Source organism: Cyprinus carpio, chromosome B11 (assembly GCF_018340385.1).
Source record: "Cyprinus carpio isolate SPL01 chromosome B11, ASM1834038v1, whole genome shotgun sequence".
Lineage (NCBI taxonomy): Eukaryota > Metazoa > Chordata > Actinopteri > Cypriniformes > Cyprinidae > Cyprinus > Cyprinus carpio.
Genome location: NC_056607.1, coordinates 353,450 through 370,008, shown reverse-complemented (window position 1 = coordinate 370,008; position 16,559 = coordinate 353,450). Strand labels below are relative to the sequence as shown.

Genomic DNA, 16,559 nt, shown 5'->3' with positions numbered 1-16,559 from the left:
CTAATTTTAAATGGAAAGAGCACAGACAAAGCCTCATTTTGTTTATATGAAGAGCTTTCTTTTATTTGTTTGATTTGGGGTTTGTTTTTAAATTTAAGTTTAGTTTTGTTATTTACATTTACATTATATTTACATTTTGTAATTTAGAAACACTTTTTTCCAAACTGACTTACAAATGAGGACAATGGAAGTGATCAAAACCAACGAAAGAGCAACAATATGCAAGTGCTATATTAGTATCTTATAGTGTTATATTTCAATTTCACAAAGAAACGTGCAGCATTTTGTCCAAGTAATAATAAAAGGAAACATTTAATTTATAATTTGTCTTAAATTTCATTTTATTAAAATAAATTGTGAATCGAATCGTGAAATCAAAATCGTGAATCGAATCTAATCGTGAGTTGAGTGAATCGTTACATCCCTAGTTTTAAATATAACACAATATCAACTTCTTATTTACTGAACTGTTGTATAAAATCACATTTTAACTCGTTATATTTGGGACAAAATCAGCACTTGTGTAATACTGCTCTCCCTGCTTGTGTGATATCGTATGATATAAATATGAGATAAAAACTCATACAGGAGGATTTTTTGCACCAATTTTTTTTGTTTTTAGGGTTTAACTGAATTTATGGTGTTGTTTTTATGTTTTGTATTTGTCAACAGTCAACTGTATGAAATGTAAGATGATTACGTCAACTGCGTTAAAATATTTTAATCAAATCATTTTTTCATAACTAATTAATTAAGTTAACGTGTTAAACTAACAGCCCTATTATATACATTATATTAATTAAAAACTTTTATAGTATCTTAATAAGAATTAAAATTTAGCATTTTATGCACACTGTTTGTGGTACAGACACCGTCAATATCTCAGATTGTTGAAAAAAAAAAAAAAACATTGTAGAGTCAGAGAATCATAGAGTTTATGTATCGTTATTTTGCAGTCCCCAAAACAAGTCTGTTTGTTTGAATATGGAGTAGTGTTTTGTAGAAGTTTGATTTCAGCACTAACTCTCCATTACCAGCTCACAGCTGCAGGGAAAACAGCACAAAGCCAGCGGACACACAATCAAACCGGACTGGGAAGTCTGAAGTCACGGCCAGTTCCTTTGTGAGAGCACAATAAACTCATTCTTTCATAAGACATTTGGCTCTAACAGCAGGAGGACTGAGCAAAGAAAGATGTGCGTATCTGTTTATTCTTCTGTTGCCACAAACACCATATGAATGTAGGATAATTATGATAATTGCAAAATCTCCACCAAAATGCCTCCTGAAGGAATGTTGGCTTCCTTGTGCTGAAGTGAAAAGGTTGGTCATATTTTTTTTTCTTTCTTGTGCTTTTTTGATTTGATTCCTTTCGTTTTATTTACTCTTATGTGGTTTTGAACAATAGTGTTTGGTTTTATAGATTTTATAGATACTGCCCTGTACAAATATACTGTATTACCCATTTGTTTTTACTTTAAAGTAGCAAATTTATACATTGAATTAATAGTTTGTTTAGATATAGTGAATGGAAGACCCCGAAACGTAGTCATGTAGTATTTAGTTACTAGTTTAATCCAGCAAAATTATAAGATTTTTCTTTTTTTTTTTTTTGCAGTAAAGCTCTTTCTGTCATTTTCAATTTGTATTCTTTTTGCCTTTTTTATATGTTTAATGCTTTTTTGTTTTCTTACCATGTGTTTTTCATTACACTGGACTGAACCGGTTATGTAATTAAAGCCAGGCATAAATCTAGCGATAAAAAACAAAACATTTCAGTTCTTACGTCCTACACATCTGTCTTTGAACCGTCATCAGTAATGAATGAACAAACAAACAATGAATCATTTGCTTTCATTCCCCCCCTCCCCAGTTTTTCAGGGTTGTTTTGGCCAGATATAATTGACTCATGACTAACACGCGTATTTGGATATTGCATGTAAACATGGTGCAAAATAGAGCACTACTCTACACAAGTTATTTTCATGTGGATGTGAAGCTTTTCTCCAGATGTCGTTCACGCTCTGTCAAAGCTTACCTGTCCTGAACCATTAACTCAAGTCCAGCTGATTTATTTATTACAGATTTAGTGTTTGCCATTTTTTGTATTTTTTTTTTTATCATTACTTCATCATAGTTGCGCTCTGTTTTTGTTATTTTTATTTGTTAAAGGAATAGTTCACCCCCAAATTAAATCTGTCACCATATACTTACCCCAACGTAGTGTTAACCATGTTTGACTGACTTTCTTCAGTGAAACGTTAAAATAGAAATTCTGAAGAATGTCCTTCCTGCTCTTTTGCTTACAGTGAAAGAAGGTGACTCCTCATCACCAAAACTGGCACAAATATTGCCTTAGTGCATTAAAATCATGATTTATGTATATATGTATGTATGTGTGTGTATATATATATATATATATATATATATATATATTGTGAATGCGCAGTTTTTGAAACAACACATTAAACGTGCAATAAATAACTAAAGCATAAAGAATTGACAGTATTGTTTGCACACATACTGTAGTAGAATTTTTATTTCAGGGCAGCAGGTTTTCACAACAAAAGCAGTTTTTCACGTTTTTTGTTCATAGGCCTACATGTTTAAATTATATAAACATTATCTAAAATGGGATGGGATGGGATGGGAGATGAGACACTGATTGGTTTATTGCACGTTACTCATTAAGAGAATAGGGACAACCTGTTTAGACCATGCGCCCGTGTGCGCCAACCATTTTCCCGTCGTTAAACTAGCAAAAGTGGATTTGGACCTGCCCTGAGTTCACCTGCGCCATGCACGTTAGACCATGTGCTTAGATCGTTAAAATAGGGCCCTTAGTTTTTTAATTATCCCCTTATGTTTCTGTCTGCAGATGTTGGGTCAGTGGAGGGGTTGGCGTATCATCGGGCCTGGGACACTTTATTCTGGACCAGTTACACCACGTCCACCATCACCCGTCACACTGTGGACCAGAGTCGCTGGGGGGCTTTTGACCGGGACACTGTAGTTACCATGTCAGGAGATGACCACCCACGGGCTTTCGTCCTGGATGAATGTCAGAAGTGAGATTTTCATTTCGCAACAAACTCGTGTAATATTCACATTCAATAAATGTTCCCTTTTGGAAGGGATGTCATGTTGCTTTCAGGATGCCACTACTAGGAAGACATGAAGATGATATCACACACAAAGTTTACCATTGACTCACATTCCTCTGCTTTTCCCCAGCTTGATGTTTTGGACCAACTGGAATGAGCAGTCACCTAGTATCATGCGCGCTCAGCTGTCTGGAGCCAATGTCCTGGTGATCATCGGCAGTGACGTCCGTACTCCCAATGGACTCGCCATCGACCATCGTGCTGAGAAGCTCTATTTCTCGGATGCTACGCTTGATAAGATTGAGCGCTGCGAGTATGACGGCTCCCGTCGTTATGTAAGTCAGAACTTGCACCTTGTTTGTCTTAACTTGCACCGTCACTACAACAAGTCAAATCCCAATGCATCCAAACCAGCCGCAATCATTATGTGCAGTAAGACATTTCATTGCATTTTAATAGCTTATAGAAATCTCACTCCAAAAATATTTGCTGTACAGCAATAATAATAATAATTTTCAGTAAATGATGGCTTAATTTTCATTTTTGGGTGAATTAGGTTGAATGGCTGCAATAGTTTTAGTTTAATTGTGTAGGGCCATCTTGAATTTAGTGGCATTTTTGCCAAACCTGCTGTACAGTAAACATCACACATATTCTGATTGACAGGGCCCTAAATAGGTGTTTTCCCCAACTACTGACATAAATTAATACATAATTACATAATTCCAGCCAAAAAGTTCAGAAGAAGAAGTTCATTTATTCTCAAATGGAAAAATCTAAATGGTAGAGAACTTTTGAAACATTTCAACAAACCAAATGGTTCCTTTCTATCTGTTTTGGCGTCTGTAGGTGGTTTTGAAGAATGAGCCAGTGCATCCTTTTGGTTTGGCCGTGTATGGTGACCACATCTTCTGGACAGACTGGGTGCGCAGAGCCGTCCTCAGAGCCGACAAATATGTTGGAGGAGACATGAAGGTGTTAAGAGCTGATATTCCACAACAGCCAATGGGGATCGTCGCTGTGGCCAATGACACAAATAGCTGTGAGTGAACGGCCGTAATGGCAGCATGGTCAAGAGTACTGTAAATGATCTGTGTGAGAGGGTGATTGCCTTTCACTGTCCTGTCATCTCAACCATGTAATTATGTGCCAAAAGTAATCTGTGATTGTCAGGGAACCGAGAAGAACTCTATAACGCTTGGGAATGACACACTCACACACAATCAATATCTTTCATCATGCTTATCTAAGTGTGATAGAAGCAATTCTCAAGCACTCAATCCCCCAAAGATAGCTTCTCTGCCTGCTCTGAAGCCCCCGTTTACTGTCCTCCCAACTAAAACATTAACCCAAACAAAACCCAACAAAGGGCCAGTAGCAGCTAGATTTGAAGAAACTAAGGTTTTTTAACTTAGTTAAAAAGTCTAACTAACTAAGTTAGAAACATAGAGACTTCTGCAGCTTGGCTATGTAGTAACATTCATTTGCACACCACTGTGAGAATTACTGTTTGAGTGTTTACATCTGTGTGCTGCGAATTGGAAATAATTGTCTGTAAATATGTGTGCAAGTGGGTAGTTAATGTTAAGTGGTTTATTTGTATCTGTTTGTGTTTTTATGAAGGGCTGCTTAACGAGTAGACATAATGCTTCTTGTGACTTTTCAATGTCAAGAGCTGTGTGTGTGTGTGTGTGTGTGTGTGTGCAGGTGAGTTCTCGCCCTGTCGGGTGAATAATGGAGGCTGTCAGGATCTGTGTCTGCTCACATCAGATGGACGGGTCAACTGTAGCTGCCGTGGAGAGAGGAAACTGCTGGAGGACAACACCTGCATAGGTGAGACACCACCAACCAATCCATCACAGACTTCATACAACATATATCTGCATATGCAAGTATTCTCGTTAAAATACAGTGTTCACAGTTAACTGATCGTATGGAGATGAACAGAGTCTCAAAGCAAGAGGCAGGTTTGAATGTTCCTGCTCAAAAGCACAGTAAATTAGATCACTGATATGAACCAAGACTGAAAATCTCATTCATCTCTGGGTGATCTGGTGGAATAAACACTCTTATTACTTTTGCTACCTTAAAGGGATAGTTCACAAAATGGAAACTGTCATATTTGAATTGTCGTACTGTAAAAACTAGGGCTGTTTCAGACTAAAGATTTTTCTAGTCTAGCCTTGATAGTTTTGAATCACAATGTATTACTCTATAACAGCAAAAATGACAGCATATTTTAAGTTAAGAAAATGCCTCCATGATAGCTTCCACGCTCCGCACAAACATTGGATATGCGCCTTATAGTACACATTTATCCAGGCTGATGTTAGAGCAGACGGCCATGTAAAGTTGCTACTAATTACGTGTTTCAACAGTAAGCTATATTTGAGTTCAATGAATGATTTCCTGCCTGATATATTGTAATTACCTCAAGGACCAGCTGTTAACCATCTGTCCATTGTGGACACAGACAGGTTTTTTTCTGCAACTAACCAATATCATTTTAGTCGAAGCAGTCCCAGTTAAAAGTTTTGTTCATCTTTGAAACACAAATGAAGGTACTTTTACTTATAATTTTTAGTTTGGTCTTTTATTCACACTTATCGATGCGCATACAAAGGGCACACAGAAGCTCAGATGCGTTTGCTCTTTCTTACCGATCGTTGAAAACCATTATGCACCACTTAATATTAATATTATATTAAATAAAATGTCTGCATTTAATTGTGTTGATATCCTTAAGCTGCTACTAATCTAAAACAATATATCAGTGGGCCAGGGTAAACACTGTTTTTAGACAAAATATCACTACATGGCTGTACATGAGGAGGTTGTGATCATGCTACAAGCAGGAATATATAGTGGCTTGCACTACATTATGTTAATAGCTGCTGTCTTGTGTCTCTCAGCTCAGAACACGTCGTGCAGCAGTATGGATGACTTTGAGTGTGGGAATGGAGACTGCATCAAATACACGCTCACCTGTGATGGCATGGCCCACTGCAAAGACAAGTCAGACGAGAAGCAGTCCTACTGCAGTGAGTGTGTGTGTGATCTTGTGTGAATGTTCACGGCGGTTCTGAAGGCCTGCCACTCTTATCGGTCTGTGTTTGTGTCCAGCTAACCGCGTGTGTAAGAAGGGATATAAGCGCTGTGTGAACGGACGCTGTGTCGGCCACAGTTCCTGGTGTAATGGGCGAGATGATTGCGGGGATAACTCTGATGAACTCTTCTGTAATGGTAAGTCCATCTGTTCATACACATTATATTCTGAATGTCTGTAATGCTGCACCCTAAACTTCAAATCCAGCCAGACGGCCCTAGGGAATTCTATAGCTTTCAAACATTCTGATATTGTACAGTTTGGTTTTCCCCTTCCTGTTCTGTTGCAGCGGGTGCTGGCAATTTTGTCTTTTGAATTCGAAACTGATGTTGATGTTAAGTCTGCTAAAAACATAAAATTAAACATGAAAAGGCAATACTTTATGGGTGAACCATTATATTTCCCCCCAAAATCAAAGCTAAATTAGAAACTAATGATTCTGAACATTTGGTCGGTTTCACTGCCAAGTGGCTGGTATGTCTGCATGGCTATAAAATATTGTTTGACTAATCTGATACAGATAAAATGTTTTGCAGCATCTGAATTTATGAGAAACATACAGTATTTGTCATTTTAGGTTGAAAGAAAGAAAGAAAAATGAATGAGTGAATGAATTATTTAATTAATTTAAAAATTAATGAATTAACTAATTCATTCATTCATTAAAAAAAAAAAAACATTGTAAATGTTCAGTAATCATTTGGAGAATAGAATGAAGTCACCATTGAGAACACTGAGAACTATATATATAAAAAAACAATTGTTAGGACCATTGTTGTGGTCCTAAAAATATGTTTTATTATTATTGTTGTTATTATTAGTAGTAGTAATAGTAGTATTTATTTCTTTAGAACAGGATTTTTTGAGTTTATGCACTTTTTGTACTGTATGTGTTCCAGCAACCCTGTGCACGGCAGATCAGTTTCAGTGCAGAGATGGATCATGTGTGTCAAACTCCAGTCGCTGTAACCAGGTGCTGGACTGTGAGGACGCCAGCGATGAAATGAACTGCTGTAAGTTTGTTCATTAAATCCTCATGAAATCAAAATTTACAATATGTATTTTGTTATCGCAGATTGTTAGCCTTAAGGTGAACAATTAAGCTATGTAAATTAATCCACTGAAAAATGGTGTCTGGAATGGTGTTCCTTCTTTGATGACAGCAGTTTAAAGGCTTGGGCAGAATATGCTTAACCACGCCCCTCCAGCCGTTAGTATGCTGCGAGTGAGACCATGAGAGTAAGAGCACAAAAAATAAAACCCCTGCCCTCTATTCAATATTATGTCACCATACTGAAATAAAGTCGGCAGCAACTTCCAGATCACACAGACTTTAATTAATTAATTGATTAATTCACATGTAGATGAATAGTAATATTCAGCCTTTTACTTAAAATTCAGATTTGGATTAGTATATGTACGTGTGACATGCTGTTGATTAAAAAGGATTTTAACATCCCTCAGTTTATAAAAATAAACAATTCCCAGTGCAATAAACTGAAATAAATCTGCATTTATCATACGTTTGTAAAAGTTCATACATAACCAAAACATACATGGTAACGAGATCCCTTGAATGTCGCACATACAGTACTGTACTGTTCTTTGATTTCTTAAAGGGATCACCCAAAAATTATAATTCTGTCATTAGTTACTCACCCTCATGTCGTTCCAAAACCGTAAGACCTCCGCTCATCTTCGGAATACAAATTAAGATATTTTTGATGCATACCGAGAGCTCTCTGACACTCCATAGACAGCAAGGATATTACCATGATCAACGCACAGAAATGTAGCAAGGACATCGGTAAAATAGTCCATGTGACATCGGGTTCAACTATAAGAAAACAATAATAACAGAATTTATTCAGCAGTTCTTCTCCCTGAGTTACTGTCTTCCACCATTTTGGAGAGTACCCCAGGACGTAATCAACATAATCAGCATTGTTTATGTTCAGCCTGCACACGCTTTATCCTGAATATAAACAACGCTGATTACGACGGTAACTCGGGGGAGAAGAACTGCTGAATAAATTATGTTATTACTGTTTTCTTTGCGCACAAAAAGTATTCTCGTAGCTTTGTAAAATTATAGTTGAACCCCTGATGTCACATGGACTGTTTTACTGATGTCCATGCTACGTTTCTGTGCATTGATCGTGATACTATCCTTGCTGTCTATGTAGGGTCAGAGAGCTCTCAGATTTCATCAAAATTATGTTAATTTGTTTTCCGAAGATGAAGGAAGTTCTTACAGGTTTGAAACGACATGAGGGTGAGTAATTAATGACAGAATTTTCATTTTTGGGTGAACTTTTCCTTTAACCCTTTGTCGTATGTCTTGTTTTTTCAGCGGCCTCTGATTGTTCCAGTTATTTCCGTCTGGGTGTGAAAGGTGGGACCTATCAGCGGTGTGAGTTCACTACACTGTGTTATGCTCCATCATGGATCTGTGACGGCGCAAACGACTGTGGAGACTATTCAGATGAGAGGAACTGCCCAGGTGAGCACACACGTACTTCAGCTGTGAGCTGCATTTTAGACCCTGTGAAATGTCTCGGTTATGTATGTAACCCTTGTTCCCTAAAGGAGGGAACTGAGATGTCACGTCAGATGACCGACGAATTGGGATCTCGCTTAAAGAGACCAATCCACTTCGAGTGTAAACTAAACGAGCCAATACACATTGGCATGCGATTATTGCATCCAGCTGGCGCTGATCACAGCGTGAGTATAAGTAGGCACAGGTGCAGCGCATTTTCAGGTTTTCACTGAGGAGCCGAGCCAGTGACCCAGCTGCTCAGCGGTGGTACACCAGCCCGTGGTGATGGGACGTGACGTCTCCGTTCCCTCCTTCAGGGAACGAGGGTTACATACGTAACTGAGACGTTCCCTTTCAGTCGGTCACTCTCGATGTCACAATGAATCGGATGACCGATGAATTGGGATCCCTACCAAAGTGCCACGGATACTGCCCCATCCAGTGTCCTGTGGAAGCCTCCTGCACCCCTTATTTTTGGCGTAAGCAGGGGCTTACCACAAGAAGACTAGTTACTGCTGCTATGGCACTACCCACTCAGTAAGACTGGATAACACTGGGAAAATTTAACTGTTCCATTTGGAACCGGAACGTTGTGGAATCCCATCCTTCCCAAAGGAGGTTTCAGAAGCACTTACACATATGAACAACCATCTAAGAGCATATGGAAGATTAGACGTGATTGTAACCCTCTTGGAAAATAGCAGGAAGTTTGGCGGGGAAACACAGATTCTGAGGCTATGCCGTGGACTTTACACATATGAGATCCACTTAGGTCTCTACATATGAAACCCAGCCCTTTACCTGTTCAAAGATTCATCAAGTGAGGGCCTGGTGCTGGATGCTCCCCCATGTCTGGCTGCCGAAGGGACGGAGGAGCTTGACAGGTTTTATGATATGGACTGTCCGGTGTGGTTTTAGCAAGCCAGCCCGAACCCGGGATCTCTTAGTGCTTCTACCCGTTTGAGGCTCTACAAATATCTGCCAGCAAGGCACCACGAGCCAGAGCCCAGGAGGATGTAACACTTCTAGTAGAGTGAGCTCGCAACCTGAATGGCCAGGGTCAGACACCCACTATCCAGTGGGCCATCCTCTGCTTAGAGACAACATTCCACTTCTGCCGACCTCTGTGACAGACAAAGAGCTGGTCTGAGGTCCTGAAGTTTTGCGTCCTGTCTATGTAGCATCTCATACTCGGACAGGACAAAGCAAAGCTAGGGCTGGGTCTGCCTCCACCTGACTCTTGAAAGGAGTATTGGGAACCGGGCCCCAAAGTCCCTAAAGTCAAGTTTGCAAGATGCAATGTCGTCTTGTGCATGTGTATTGGCTCGTTTAGTTTACACTCTAAGTGGATTGGTCTCTCTAAGCGAGATCACAATTCATCTGTCATCAGACGTGATGTCGAGAGTGACCGACTGAAAGGAAACTGACATCTTTCCTGGTCCTTTTTTCTGTCTTTTACTTTTAAAGTAATGAAACAAAAATCTTTTTCTTTTTTTTTAGGTATATGTACAGTAGACTTAAGAGAGAATTTAAACGAACAAAACAGCCTTTAAACCTCTAAACACTTCTCTTTTGTTTCTTTTCACTTATCAGATAAGAAAAAGAGAAAGTGTCCATCAAACTTCTTTGCTTGTCCGAACGGTCGCTGTATCCCTATGAGCTGGACCTGTGACAAGGAGAATGACTGTGAGAGTGGAGATGACGAGGTGCACTGCGGTGAGTTTGTATTTCTGTCATCACGGGAGCTTTCCATCGACTTCTGCTGTGGTTATACCGTCCCCTAGCACTACACTACCCCTTATTTTTGCCATTATTTATTACGTAGACATCATTAATAAACATATAGTATGTTTATTAAGCGGTTTTCCTCATAGAAGTTTGCCTATTTGGTATTTAAAATGGGGACATACTGTGGATTTTATTGTTTTTATATAAAGCTGAATAAAATGGACTTATCCTAACCTACAACCTAAAAAACTAACTAGGATAAAAAAAATACATTTTATAGGATTAAAAACATTCTTTATTTATAAATGGACAAATATGATGAAGTGATTAAAAGTGTAATTGTATTCATTAAAAATGGCATCAAATAGTACATTTTAAAGTGTAATGAACAGCATGAATAAAGTCACAGACAGTATGAACATAAATTCAGACACAAGGAAAACCAGAATCCAAATGCTTGAAGTTTAATAATAATAATTATTAATGTCTGCTTTATAAGTACTAATAAACAGCAATTATGCTAGTAATATGGTATGTTTTTCATACCAAAGGCATTTATAAACATTTATTCATTTTTCCAAATTAGGTTTTGCCAGATTTATATCACTTAAATTTTGTTCCCAGCTTTACACAGTTCATTTGAGGTCAGTCTTTTAAATGTTCTTTCTGCAAAGAATCTTTTGAATAATTAACTAACAGATCACTTAATGATTCTGCTCAGATAAGTTCTGCTCAGCGACGCAGTTTGAGTGTGGGAATCATCGCTGTATTTCCAGCAGCTGGGTGTGTGACGGGGCGGACGACTGTGGAGATGGAACAGATGAGGACAGCAGATGCAGTGAGTGCTGATCCTTAAAAACAGCATGAAATAGGACATTTCAAAGTGTGACCAGTAGCGTGACTGATGAATCAGAGAATAAGATTGCAGACATTTATCAACATCATAAATGAGAATGAATTTTTCTAGACATTGTTTTATATGTTGCTTAATGGTGTGTGTTTTTAACTCAGAAAATAAAACGTGCAGTGCGGACGCGTTCCACTGTCCAGACTCACACAAGTGTGTCCCGCAGCGCTGGGTGTGTGACGGAGACAGAGACTGTCCGGATGGAGCTGATGAGAGCTTGAAGGCCGGCTGTGGTGAGCGATCTAATACATTATTCGCTTTGGTTGTGTTACTGAGGGAGTGACTGTCGTTTTGGTGTTTTTTTGTTTTGTTTCTCTTCCAACACATGTAAAGCGGGAGAGTTCATGTGCCAGAACAGACAGTGCATCCCCAAACACTTCGTGTGTGACCACGACAAAGACTGTGGAGACGGCTCTGATGAGTCTCTGGAGTGCGGTATGTTCATGGTTACTCCAAACAAAGATGATTATGGGTATGTTAATGGTTAATGAGATGAATCATGGCTAATGATTTGTAAGAAGTCAATACTTGACTCTCACTTGAATTCAATCAAGGCCTTAGTCATGCAAAACAAATGTAAGTACAGAAGAATTAGAATTGAGTATTTGTATTCAGAAATTGTCTCTCTAATTACACATGAATAAATGAGTTATAATTTTGAAATATTGCAAATTTGCAATACAGTATATATTGGCTTCTATAAGGTATGTACACACTAGACATTCATATGGAAATTAATGCAGGAGAATGGAAATATAGGCACACATGAATAATTTTTATTTCTTCATGTATTAAAAAGAAGCCCTAGACTGTGACGTCATATATATTCCTGGATATCTAAACTAAAATGAAAACGTTAACATTAAAAATGACTAACTAACTAAATAACATTAATTTAAATAAAATAAAATAAACATTAACTGATTATATATATATATATATATATATATATATATATATATATATATATATATATATATATATATATATATATAATACAGATAAAGTAAAAATTGCAAGAGGAAGACAGTAAACACTTGATTTTCAGTTAAAGTCAGTTCATCATTGACTCATTGATGTATCGTCCAGCTCAGTTCTTTTCAAATAGAATCTGTGCAATCAAGTCGACAACATTGCCAGAAAGTAAGACATTGCCCCCAACTAAGCAAGCCAGAGGCGACAGCGGCAAGGAACCAAAATGCCATTAGTGACAGAAATAGAGAAAAAAGCCTTGGGAGAAACCAGGCTCAGTCAGGGGGCCAAATGAAACCAGCATGGCGTGGTTTGATTCCAGATTGCAACACAAGTTAGAATTGTGCAGAGGATAGTATATATAGTGTATCAGTGATAGTAAAATAACACTGACTTTTGTTAATATCCGTTGCCATTGTCTTAAGTTATTCTGCAGTGTAACCACACCTCAAGGACAATATTCTTCAAGCTAAACTGAAAGAAGCAAGGCATAATCCATGGCTAGTTGTGTATTTAATGGTTTTAATGCACACAAGAGCAAGGTATAAGAGAAAATAAGCTATTTTACTATTTTGGTACCCATAACAACCAAGTTCATGTTTTTTATATTTTCGACTTCACTGTATTGTTTGTGCTCATGGGTCTGTATTTGTCTTTGTAGAGTATCCTGCATGTAAGGCCAGTGAGTTCCGCTGTGATAATGGCCGCTGTCTGATCCAGAAATCCTGGGAGTGTGACGGAGAGTTTGACTGTCACGATCACTCAGACGAAGCTCCCAAAAATCCTCACTGCAACGGTCCTGGTATGAACTAAATGCTAATCCAGCAGGATATCTCTGGCCCGGTTCCAAATGACAAAAGCTCACCATCTATCTTACAGTCTATGTGGCTTCATGCTACCAAAGTTTGAAAGAGGTCTAAAAGAACTGAGAGCATTTGGGATGGGGCTAAACTAGTGCTGAGTCACAGAACAATGCAGACAAACTAATAAATGATGCTAAATCAAACTGAGTGTCTTTGAAAAGGCTTTGGTTACAGTAGAAACCTGCAGGGCCGGTCGAATCTGTGCATGCATTTAACGGTTCTCTCTTTTTGTCTTTCAGCAGAAAAGAAATGTAATGACACGGCGTATGCATGTGGGAACGGTAAATGCATAAGTGAGACGTTACTGTGCAATCGCAACGATGACTGTGGCGACGGTACAGATGAGCTGAACTGCTTCATTAATGAATGCCTGAACAGTAAACTGAGTGGCTGCTCTCAGCTGTGTGAGGACCTGAAGATCGGATTCAAGGTAAAGATTTTAGATCATCTCAGCTGTGTGAGGACCAGAAGATCGGATTCAAGGTAAAGATTTTAGATCATCTTAATACCGGTTTATTTAGTAAGTATTGGTGTTGTGATGCCAATATTTTTTCTCTTAATTAGTATTTATTTATTTTTTAATTTAACTTTTTCCCCACCTGCATTAGAAAAAAAAAAAAGCCAACACTAGCATTTTTGATCATTTTCACAAAACTTTCATGGCTCCCAAAAAAAAAAAAGTTTTATTCTAGCTTCATACATTAAAGTAAGTTTTATTAAAAAATGTTTTGAACAAAAAACTGAGAAAGACTACGTCCAGCTTGGATTCAGACTAATGATCAAAACATCAAAACTTCATACCCCTAACCCACTTCCTGGGTCGACATTTCATTGGGTAACATCAGGCAGTTTTGATTTATATTCCGTTTAATGTTTGATGATTGTGCTGTTTCACATATTCATTTGCTTACATGTGCAATCGTTTGTTTCTGCTTCTTCTTTGCTGTATTATGATCCCGAGATTCAGATCTACCATACAAGATCTACCATACTACAGTGAAAAAAGCAGGGAAAGAGTTAAACATCCCTAATACAACATCAATTTAGCATTTTTGTTTTTGTTTTGCCTTGATGGATGTAAACTATGGTAATGGTAGTGCTTTATTAGTACTAATAAACAGCCAACATGTTAATAATAGTCATGCTAATAAACTAATAGTGAGAAGTGTTACCAAAGTTTGGGTAACACTTGGGTAAAAGTCTATAAATAAAAAGCATTTATAAAGTAGCAAAAAGTGCAATAAATAATATAAATAAATGTATAAATCAGCAAAAAGAGTGTCTGAAGTAAAAGTTGTTGGTTCCTTCATATAAATGCAATTAACACTACGATCATAAAATGAACAGGTATCCCTCACACTGGCCCAATCCGATGCTTACCCTTCTTGTGTGTTTCTCTCTCCAGTGCAGATGCCATCCTGGCTTTAGACTGAAGGATGATGGGAAGACGTGTGTAGATGTGGATGAGTGCTCCACCACGTATCCCTGCACACAGCACTGCATCAACACACACGGCAGCTTCCGCTGTGTGTGTGTAGACGGCTTTCAGCTCAGCGCCTCCGACCCCACCATCTGCAAGTCCACCTCCGGTACGAGTCAGACGGCCAATCTGTCCATTACTGTCACAGACAGCTGCACTGTAGGACGGTTAAACTAGATACTTGGCTTGTGAAAATACGAAAAGTACACTTTCCAAAGGAATTCAGCACTGGATTTGCCATTTGCAATGTAGATCAATCATTATAAAAGAAGCATTCGGATCTGAGTTACAAATAGTTCACTTTTTAAATAAGTGTCATGTTATGTTTTTGTTCTTTTTGCTGTCATTGGTCTTCATCTCCTCTCACTTGATTGGATAGATGAGGAGCCCTTCCTCATCTTTGCTAACCGGTATTACCTGAGAAAGCTCAACTTGGATGGCTCAAACTACACACTTTTAAAGCAGGTATGATTTGACACTAGTTTTTCAAAGGTTTCGTTCCGGTTGTTTGCCTGGTTCCTGATGAATGATCTTCTTTCCCAGGGTCTGAACAATGCTGTTGCGTTGGACTTCGACTACAGACAGCAGATGATCTATTGGACAGATGTGACGACTCAAGGCAGTATGATACGACGCATGCACATCAACGGCAGCGATGTTCAGGTAATTTGCATGCAACTCCATTGTGTTTTGAATATTAAAGGGATAGTTCATCCAAAAATGAACTTTTGTTGAAAATATACTCACCTTCAGGCCATCCAAGATGTACTGTAATTGAGTCCCTTCATGGGAACAGATTTGGAGAAATGTAGCATTCCATCTCTTGCTCAGCAATGGATGCTCTGCAGTGAATGGGTGCCGTCAGAATGAGAACAGCTGATATAAACATAATCCACAAGTGATCCACGCCACTTCAGTCCATCAGTTAACATCTGGAGAAGACAAAATCTGTGTTTGCAAGAAAGCCCTCTATCCATAATATTGCTTTCTCCAGTGAAAACGTAATCTCGCCTCAATCAGGAGAGAAATCTGCACAGACCAAGCACTGTTTACAAGCCAAAGCAGTCTTAAACAAATGTTTGTGGTATTTGATGTGAAAGAAACAGGAGATGGACTTTTTCACTGGAGAAAGCATTATTATGCATTATTGAGTTGTATTTTGGCAAAAAACAAAAGTTAAAAAGCGAAGTAATGGTTTTGTTTCTTACTTCCCAAGACGTTAACTGATGGACTGGAGTCATGTGGATCATTATGATGTTTTTATCAGCTGTTCGGACTTTCATTCTCATTTAAAAACGAAATCTTTTCTGAAGCTGGACATTGGTTTGACTCTGCTGCAGGTTCTCCATCGTACGTCTCTCAGCAACCCTGATGGTCTTGCTGTTGATTGGGTCGGGGGTAACCTGTATTGGTGTGATAAGGGGCGGGACACTATTGAGGTGTCGAAGCTGAATGGTGCATATAGGACAGTGCTGGTCAACACGGGACTGAGGGAACCCAGAGCCATAGCTGTGGACGTCCGCAATGGGTAAAGATTGAAAATGCCTTAATTGCTTACTTTTTCCATAATTTTGTACCCAAATTTGTTTCTGTTAATATGGATCATAAATTGTAAGTGTCTGTCTTTGTCAGGTACCTGTACTGGTCTGACTGGGGTGATAATCCTCACATCGGCCGCATTGGGATGGATGGCACCAACAGAAGTGTGATCATACAGGACAAGATAACCTGGCCCAACGGTCTCACTCTGGACTTCATCAATGATCGCATCTACTGGGCAGATGCCAGAGAGGACTACATTGAGTTTGCCAGCTTAGACGGATCCAAAAGACATACAGGTGAAGACCAAAAATATAA

At 38.5% G+C, this 16,559-nt stretch overlaps 2 protein-coding genes across 3 annotated transcripts in view; both read left to right on the top strand.

Moving 5' to 3' along the window:
- The window catches only part of LOC109076850, a 472,477-nt gene that overhangs the window by 176,338 nt on the left and 279,580 nt on the right, over positions 1-16,559 (top strand). The window lies entirely within an intron of this gene.
- Positions 1-16,559, top strand: part of lrp1aa (low density lipoprotein receptor-related protein 1Aa) — a 166,386-nt gene that overhangs the window by 114,371 nt on the left and 35,456 nt on the right. The window contains 19 exon segments of the mRNA XM_042733414.1: positions 2,879-3,068; positions 3,235-3,439; positions 3,954-4,146; positions 4,812-4,937; positions 6,017-6,145; positions 6,228-6,347; positions 7,110-7,223; positions 8,564-8,713; positions 10,346-10,468; positions 11,202-11,318; positions 11,492-11,620; positions 11,700-11,822; positions 13,021-13,161; positions 13,465-13,652; positions 14,628-14,811; positions 15,082-15,167; positions 15,246-15,365; positions 16,043-16,230; positions 16,335-16,540. Coding sequence (XP_042589348.1) covers positions 2,879-3,068; positions 3,235-3,439; positions 3,954-4,146; positions 4,812-4,937; positions 6,017-6,145; positions 6,228-6,347; positions 7,110-7,223; positions 8,564-8,713; positions 10,346-10,468; positions 11,202-11,318; positions 11,492-11,620; positions 11,700-11,822; positions 13,021-13,161; positions 13,465-13,652; positions 14,628-14,811; positions 15,082-15,167; positions 15,246-15,365; positions 16,043-16,230; positions 16,335-16,540 — 2,832 coding nt within the window.